The sequence below is a fragment of the Miniopterus natalensis genome, chromosome 19 (assembly GCF_054644295.1).
Source record: "Miniopterus natalensis isolate mMinNat1 chromosome 19, mMinNat1.hap1, whole genome shotgun sequence".
Taxonomy (NCBI): Eukaryota; Metazoa; Chordata; class Mammalia; order Chiroptera; family Miniopteridae; genus Miniopterus; species Miniopterus natalensis.
Window position 1 is genome coordinate 25685746 of NC_142099.1, and position 8484 is coordinate 25694229.

At 53.6% G+C, this 8484-nt stretch overlaps 1 protein-coding gene and 1 long non-coding RNA gene across 5 annotated transcripts in view; both read right to left on the minus strand.

Annotated features, from left to right (window-relative positions):
• The window catches only part of VASH2 (vasohibin 2), a 34157-nt gene extending 27176 nt beyond the window's left edge, over window positions 1-6981 (minus strand). For 3 of the 4 annotated variants that reach the window (XM_016224628.2, XM_016224626.2, XM_087827819.1), the window contains exon 1: window positions 6687-6981. In XM_016224628.2, coding sequence (XP_016080114.2) covers window positions 6687-6962 — 276 coding nt within the window. In that variant the 5' untranslated portion in view covers window positions 6963-6981. The remainder of the gene's footprint in view (window positions 1-6686) is intronic. The other variant, XM_087827820.1, reaches the window with a different exon arrangement.
• A 106-nt stretch (window positions 6982-7087) lies between these two features.
• LOC148090923 (uncharacterized) lies at window positions 7088-7804 on the minus strand. Its single transcript, XR_015716115.1, has 3 exons — window positions 7758-7804; window positions 7331-7374; window positions 7088-7159 (listed from the first exon to the last, which is right to left on the minus strand). It is a non-coding gene; the product is annotated as an uncharacterized LOC148090923 (long non-coding RNA).
• Between the last annotated feature and the right edge of the window lie 680 nt (window positions 7805-8484).

Consider the following 8484-nt stretch of genomic DNA (forward strand, 5'->3'; position numbering starts at 1 on the left):
AGCTTGGGGACAGTGCTGGGCAGCCTGGCTGGGCACCAGAGCTCTCCCTGGCTCCCTGGGTTCAGGCCCCACAGTGAAGCCGGTGGGCACGTGGGCCTTGGGCCTGAGGCGGGTGGCAGGAGGAGGGGAGTGGTAGGGGGTTGCTCATACCCTAGGCTGCATTTGCTTAAAATGCTACTTGACATTCTTTTCCTCTCGGTGCCTCTGTCTTCTCTTGGCTTTGAGACTTCCTACTTGACAGCCAAGGTGCTGTGTGTGTGTGAATGTAAGGGTGTGCACACACACAGCTGTTCTGTGGACTACGTTTTGATTACAACACATCAACTCAAATCACATTCTTGTCTTGGAGAGTCAATTTTGGGAACAACTGTTCCAACTAGAACATTTGCTCACATGGTTCCCCACTCCACACACACACACACAGAGTGTCAAAAAGTGAAATGTAGCTCTGGCTGTTGTGTCTCAGTTGGCTGAGTGTCATCCCAAGCGCCGAGAGGTCACTGATTCCATTCCTGGTCAGGGCACATGCCTGGGTTGTGGGCTTGATCCCCAACAGGGGGCGGGGTGTGCAGGAGGCAGCCGATGGATGTTTCTCTCTCTCTCTCCCTCTCCCTTCCTCTCGCTTTAAAAATCAATGAAAACATGTTTAAAAGATGAAGCGTATCTTTGTGTTTCTGCCCTAAACAAACAACAGGAAGTGTCCAGCTTGTCCTTGATTTTTGTGCAGTAACATCCACTGATCTACCCAAACTGGGAATTCTGTGTAAGAACGTGCCAGAAATTCCTCAGAGAAGCAAAGAGAGAATGGGAGATGCGCACAAACATCTCCTTAGTACTTGCTGTTTTCCCAGCTCTAGAGCAGGTACAAAGGGGGAGGGACATAGAGAGGAAGGGTGGTGGATGACACAGTTTATTAAGTCAGGGGCATATTTCTACACAGAGAAGTGCTCTTGGTACCTATTTAATAGAAGAGCTGGTAAGCATGGGGAAATGCCCCATAGAAGCACAGGCCACCTAAGGGATGCCCAGAGCGGGTTCTGTTGGCCACAGTCCTAAAGTGGCCAGAGTGACTGGGTTCCAAGGCAGCCGTGGGGCCAACCACCAAATTATTTCAACTCCAGCAAGCCCAACAGGCCCACAAGAGCAGGGCCATGGGGTGGGAGTCGGGCGGCAGCTGGTCCTCAGAATAGCAGCTCAGTGGCGCCCAAGGGCTTTTAAAAACAGCTGCCTGGTTACCTCAGCCCCTGCTGAGAGCGAGTGGCCACATTCCCCAAATCCCAGCTGGGGAGCAGAGCTGTGGTGGGGAGAGGGGCTGAGGCTGCTGAAGGGATGATATCATCCGACTACAGCTCACTCCGACATCTGGGAGAGTTGACTGGGGCTCAGACTGGGACTCTGCTCCCAACCAGCCCCTGGGCTGACCATGCCCCCGCTGGACGATGGACTATTAACCAGGTGGGCTCCTTCAGGTGTGATTATGTGCCCAACGAGGCTCGAGTCCCTGCTCTGTCACTTGCTGGCTGTGGACCCTAGTCAAGCTGCATGACCTCTCTAAGCCTCCGTTTCTTTCCTGATAAAATAGGAGACTAACACCTACTTCGACCTTTCTGGGCTGGTTATGAGGATTACATGACCTATGTATAAAGCAGGCAACTCAGGGCTTGGCACTCGGTGGTGTCGAAGGGTTAGCTGTGTTTTTAGAATTCATCTGAAGTGTGTCTTCAGGGGTCGAGAATGGGGAAGCCTGAAATGTCTTTACTTTTCAGGAAAACAGAATCAGCACTCGGGACACTCGGGAGCATCACTAAGATGTCTTCTCACTCTAATAAAAGAGAAGGAAGCCTTCCACTTCCCCTTGGGACCATGAAGAATTCACACAAAGTGGTAAGAAAACCTTTTAGGCCTCAAAGGAAAAGAAACGGCCCCAAAAGGTGGAAGCAAACCAAGTGTCCATGGACAGATGAACAAAATGGAGTATGTACAAACAATGGAATAGCATTCAGCCATAAAAAGGGCATTTTGACATGTGCCACAAAATGGATGAGCCTTGAAGACCTTATGCTAAGTGAAATAAGCCAGTCACAAATATTTTACGATTCCTTTTATATGAGGTTCCTCGAGTTGTCAAAGCCATAGAGACAGAAAGGAGAAGGGTGGTTGCCCCGGCCTGGGGGTGGGAGGGAGGAAGGGGGAGTTACTGTTTAAGGGGTACAGAGTTATAACTGGGGAAGAAGAAAAGGTTTTGGGGATGGAAGGTGGTGATGTTACACGCTCAACAATGCACAGAACTGAACACTTAAAAATGGTTAAAAAGGTAAATTATATGTTATGTATATTTTACCACAATTTTTTAAATGGCCATGAAAACACAATTTGCACCAAAAAATTAATGCAAGTAGTGAATAAATATTTGAGGGAAAAAAATTCAAACTCACTAATAACTTAAGAAATGCAAATTAAAGCCAGTGCAGAATGTTATTTCCACCTCTCCATTTAGCAGAGATACCCTGAAACGCGGACACTCAGTGCTGGCAAGGATGCTCCCATACAGTGCTATGGGAACGTAAATGGGGACAACCTTTGATGAAAAGGCCAGGGCACACTCCTTTTGCTTCCTCTCCAACAGGGGACCTAAGAGTCCCTCCTCATATCATTTTCCTGCCCTATTTCCTGAAATGCCAGCCTCGATTTTCCATGGCCCCTCCCCTCAAGGTTCCCACCTCCTGCCACCTGCATCCAGCCCCCTCAAGCCACAGCCCAGCTGATGGAGGCAGAATTTAGAGGGCACAGATCAAAATGACCCTTCCCAAACTGTGCCTGTGGCCAGGGGTGGGGGGCAGGAGGAGGAAGTGGAGTAGACAGGAAGATGGCTGGTCAAGAATGGTGAAACCAACCACAGGCCAGGCCTCTGTGGACAGGCTCCCTTTCATTCCATTCTTTCCCAATGCAATGACCTGTCAGAGGAATGCAAGGACAAGGCATGGGGATGGACACAAGTGCATATCATCACCATGGCATCACCATGTGGGAGAGAAGGGGGGAGCCAGAAGAGGAGCCAGGGAGGCAGCGAGACCCCCACAGGCACCGGGAATCCTTTAACAAGAAAGAACAAAAACAAAGCAAAGCCTTTTGCTGTCCCTGCTCTGAAAAATACACTTGGCAGGCACCGGGCAGGAGAATCTCCTGGAGGAGAGCAAGGAACATCACTCATGAGTCCAGGATGGGCCCCAGGCCCCTGCATCAGCGGCAGCCGGGAATCTGTTGGTGGTAGCCTGCCACAGAGGCCCAGGGGTCACAACCTTGGGCTGAGCAAGAAAGACACTGAATGCAGAACAAGAGAGGGAGGGAGCTGCCTGTGTGAGCCAGTGGGAGGCAGGAGTGGAGCCCTGACTGCAACGAAGTCTCACCCCACGGCTCTCACTTCTTCACTCAGGCAAAGCTGAGTCCTCTAAAGGTGAATTACTTCCCAATTTGGGATCAACGTGAGAATGAGGCACAAGGACGCGGGTTCTGTAAGAAACAGCCCAGCTGTCCTTTTCTGAGCCAGCTACCTCTCTGCCCCTAGCTTCCCATCCTCTATCATTTTCCAACTTCCTTGAGCTGCTTTCTTGCACTATCCCTGAAAACTCCTGGCCTTCATCTACTCAACTGTTAATGCCAGACCCAGCAACCAACAGAAGAGAGGCCTTCGGTAGAAAATTTAGAAGGAAGATGGCAGAGCAGGTGAGCTCCCCCACCTCCTGCACCCCAGGAGGCACCAGGACCTTCAGGCAGAACTTACCATGGCTGCTAACAGAATGTCCTGCAGTCAAAGGTAGTATCATACAGTCCCCCTCTTAGGCCTCTGACACCTTCCCTCCATCCACTTAATCTCCCTGAAACTCTCCAACCCTTTTACCACTACCCCCTCTTCTCTACAAATTCCTCAGTAAAACATTGTTTTGGTTAAAGGAGCAAAGGACTTGGCCCCAGAGGGAAAAGTCTGCCAAGCTGAGTGCAGGAATAGCCCTTGAATCAGAGAGGAGAGGTCCCTAAAAACAGGAGCTTTTACAGCTGGCCCATCTCAGGGTCTGTGTAAGAGTCAGGGTTTGAGGAATGTCAGGACCAGGGAGGGGATGAAGCCATGATGGGGTTGGGGATGGAGAACCAACCATTACGACACACTATAAGAGAGGGAAATGTTATGTTCTTCACTTAGGTTCAAAAAGCCAACACCCACACTCAGGCTGGGGTTGTCCAGGCTTGGCAGAAGTTTGCATGAGACTTTCGAGTTACTACAAAAGTACAATGTGGCCTTGCCAGGTGGCTCAGTTGATTGGAGCATCATCTCATACACCAAAAAAGGTTGCAAGTTCGATCCCCGGTGGGGTCACGGACAGGAGGCAACCGATGGATGTTTCTCACATCAATGTTTTTCTCTCTCTCCCTTCCTCTTTCTCTCACATCAACAAAAACATATCCTCAGGTGAGAATTCAAAAACAAAAAGTACAATGTGGCCACTCTATAAAAAAAGGGACCGCTGTTTTTTAAGAACACAGCATTTAGCCACCATAATGGAGGTCTCTGAAAGCAGTGATCTATGTTCTAATGTTCTAAGCTGCTCAGGCAACATTTAGAATACTGTGTTTCATATGTGCCCATTTTAGGGGACTGGCTGATGACAAACTAGCGATTGTCCTAGAAAGAGTCAGAGGAGAGTGAGTTGATCTGGGAACTCTAACACATAAGAAAAGGTGAAAGGGGCTACCTATGGACAAAGAAGAGGATGCAGACTGACAGAATGTCACAGTTCTGAAGACTCATAATTCAGTGCACCTCTGCTGTCACAATGGTCAGCATTCAAGACCCAGAGACTCACAGGTCATAACATTGTGGGATTTGAGAGCTGGAAAGAACTTTACTTGAAGTCTGGTCTACTCCTATTTTATAGATGAGAAAACTGAGACCAGAGATTTTAAGCGAGTGACCCAGGCCACAAAGCTAGAGGTAGCACAGCCAGGACTGGAATTCAGTCCCTTCCTTACTCTAAGGGCCCTGTGTAGTGACATTCTAGGGAGCTGTGAGTAGCAAAGAAAGTTGACATGTGCTGTCCTGGCTCAAAGGGCCACACAAGAATCAGGGGTGACTTGTGACTGACGGGAGAGAAGGAGGATTTCTGCTCATTCTCAGAAAAGATTTTCACACCAATCAAATCTGGCCAGGCCTGGGACCAGCTGCCTTGTGAGGCACCGAGCCTCGGTTCTCAGGAGGTCTTCAGAACGAGGAAGGGAGGCTGATCTCCACCAATACTAACATTCCCTGATTCCCATAGAGAAAGGGGGTCCCACATACAAGATAGGGAGAAAGATGAAGACACAATTAGAAGCAGGGTTGCCGCTGAGGGTGCCAAATTAGAAAGGCAGCATGGGACAGTAGGAGCAGGCCCCCGTTCCCTTGTGGCCACCTCTCCTCCAGGTTTAAGGGCTCCTAGCTCGTCCTTAAGTAAAGAAAAGCTCACTTAAGTAAGGACAAATTCCGAGTCAAAACCACAAGCCAGGACCAACGTTGTTCTCATACTCAAGGAGGGCTCAGCAAGGGTAATTACAGCTGACACTAAAAGCAGGCAGTGAAGAGCTCCTTGACCAGCAGAGTAATAAAACACTGTCACTGACTGCAGCAGGAAGCATACAGACTCTGTCATTTACCCCAAGGGCACAGACAGCTTTCTGGCCTGTAGGGCTCAGATGCTCAGGTCACCAGATGCTCCAGGTTGGGGACTTGACCAGATGGCCTTCCAGGTCTCAGGTCTGGCATTCCTAGACCTGCCCAGGAATCTTTTCAGCCATGACAGTGTCCCCAGGGTGCAAGGGAAACCATCTGCCATGCTGCAAACCCCCAGGCTCTGGCAGCATTTCTCCCCCAGTTTGCACGGTATGTTTCACATAGCAACTACTGCACATCTCCCTCCCTCCACCTTGCGAAGTTATCCTTGGCCACCAAACCCAATCAGCTCACTGGCTTCTCTCCAAGGCAGAAAGAGTCCCACTCCTGAGCCTCTTTCTCTATCCACTGAGACTAATTTATCATGTAGACTGGAAAGTCCCTTTTAAGCCGTGGCCGAAACTTCTTTTTTTCTTAGAGCTCAGATAAGCTGGGAAAAGAGACAGTTCACTGTGTTTTCAAGTTTCAGAGGTGAAAGTCACTGTCATAAAAAAAAAAAAAAAAAAAAATTTGGCAAAAAGTCTAGGAATGATTCACGCTGAGAAGTCTGACTGGTTGAGTCAAATTCATTCATGGCCTAATAAATCATTTGCTAGGGGGAGACGGCGGGACCAAGAGACTCCAAAGAGGAAAAGCAGGGTGGGATCCCTAGGGGACCTATGCATTCTTGGCATCGCTGATGCTACAAGAGGCTACAGCTCTTGCGGAAGAATGGACTTGGGGGTGAGTAAATAAATAACAGACTTTGGATAGGGATTCAAAGAAACCTCGGCACAGCCAGACCACCAACTCTCCCTCCCCCATTTCTAAGGCTTCCAAGACAAACATCTCAATTAAGCGAAGGGGCGGGGTATGGGGAAGGCTGGAGAAGGGAAGGGAGTTTTCACCAGGACCCAGATCATGGAAATCGCCTCTTATTTGCTCTGTATAGACCGAAATGGTCCCATCACCGCCCACCCCACCCCCCTCCTTGGAAGCCACTGACCTTTGCCAAGAAGGTGGCATTCCTGATGGCGCCCACCATTTCTCCCCCCTTGGGGTGCACCTTGGCCACGTGCATCCACATGCGCTCCCAGGTGTGGCTGTCGATGGGGAAGCCGCTCTTGTTCACGTGAAAGAGCACCCCGCCGTCTCTGTCCTCCTCCTCCGAGCCCCCGCTGGTGGCGAGGCTCACGGGCCGCGCGTGGCTGCTCCGGGACCGTGTGCCTTTGGCGCCTTTGGGGTGCGGGCAGCGGTGAGTGTCGGCTGCGGAGCCGGTCATCGTGGGGCCGGGGCCGGGAGGGCGGGGCGGGGGTCGCGCGGCGGCGGCGGCGGCGGCGGCGGCGGCAGGGGGCGTGTGCGCGCGGGGGCGCGCGCGGGGGGATCAGCGCCCCGCGGGGGCCGCCTCCTCCATGCCTCTCGCTGCGGCAGGACGCGCCAAGGGGGAGCGGCGGCGGGAGCTCGGCTCACGGGCAGCGCCTGAAATCAGCGGAGACACACAGCACACGCCGCGGTAAGTGGACACCCCGAGAAACCGTGTCCAACGGTGGTGGGGCCTCAAGACTGTCCCCACGTCACTCCCGCCCCTCCTCCCCCGCGCGGACAGACCCTCCAAGGACCTGAATAGGAGCTTTCCAGCCCTGCAATTACCTCGAAACGGCGACTGGAAATTTGGCACACAGCTTCACGCGCACCTAAACACCGGGAGGGAAATAAAGAAGCGTGGAGGACGCGGAGTGGACGGGGGGGGGGGGGGGCAGCTCGTGCAGCGTAAAGGAACAGGAGGTCCCCCGCAAGGCTCCCCATGTCGCTTGGTCGCCAGATGTGGCCGAGCGAGCCAAGAACGTGCCTGCACGTGAGCGCCCGGGGTGGGCGCGAGGGCGCAGCAGCAGCCTCGGCTGGCAAAGGCGGCCGCGTTTCTTCCAGGAAGCCCTCCTGGAGCTACCCCCGCCCCCCGCGCTCGGCTTCAGTGGTAATAGCTCCATCCGCCCCCGCTCCCCGAGTTCCAGCGCCAGGCCCCCGGGGGGACCGGCTGCGGGCGGGACGCGGGAAGGGCGCCGCGGCACCGGGACCTCACCTCGGGACGCTCCGCCTCATGGCTGCGGCGCCTCTGCGGGGGGCGGGGGAGGCGAAGGCGGCGGCGGCTGCTGCTGGGCCTGGGGCTGCGGGGGCTGCGGGGGCTGCGGCGGCTGCGGCGGCCGTCCCCTCATTCCATGTCCCATTCTCGAATGTTATTCTGTGACATATAACCGAGTCACCCGGGCAGCCGCCGATGTTCCGAACGCGTCCATTGGCCGCCGCAACAAAGAGGGGCGGGCCCCGCGCTCGGAACCCTGCTCCCCGGGGCTCCGCGGCGCTCTGATTGGCCGCGCGGTTCCCGGGCCAGCGGGGAGCGGAGGAGGGGGAGCTGCGCGGCCCCCGAAGCCCCAGCGCCGTCGTGTCCGGCGAGCCCCGCGGGGCGCCGGCGTTTGTCCTGGGGTCTCGAGACCGAGTTCCCCCAGGGGTCGTGGCGCGGCGAGGGTTGGCAGCTGTGGGAAGCAGAGGAGAGGTGCAGTCACCTGAGGAGTGACCCCTAAGTAGAGGAGGGCTTGTCATCAGAGCATCCTTCCCTGAGGAAGGCTGGGCACAGCCACCTGCCTCTGCCAGGGGGTGATGGATGTTCAGGCAGGGGCTGTCGCGTGAAGGTACAAAACTAAATTGTTGTTTTTAAATCCCACATTACAAATTCCCCAAAACTAACAAGGGGGCACAGTCATGTACTCTCTGGCGTTAGCTGTGAGTGATCCAGCCCTTTGCAACCCAAG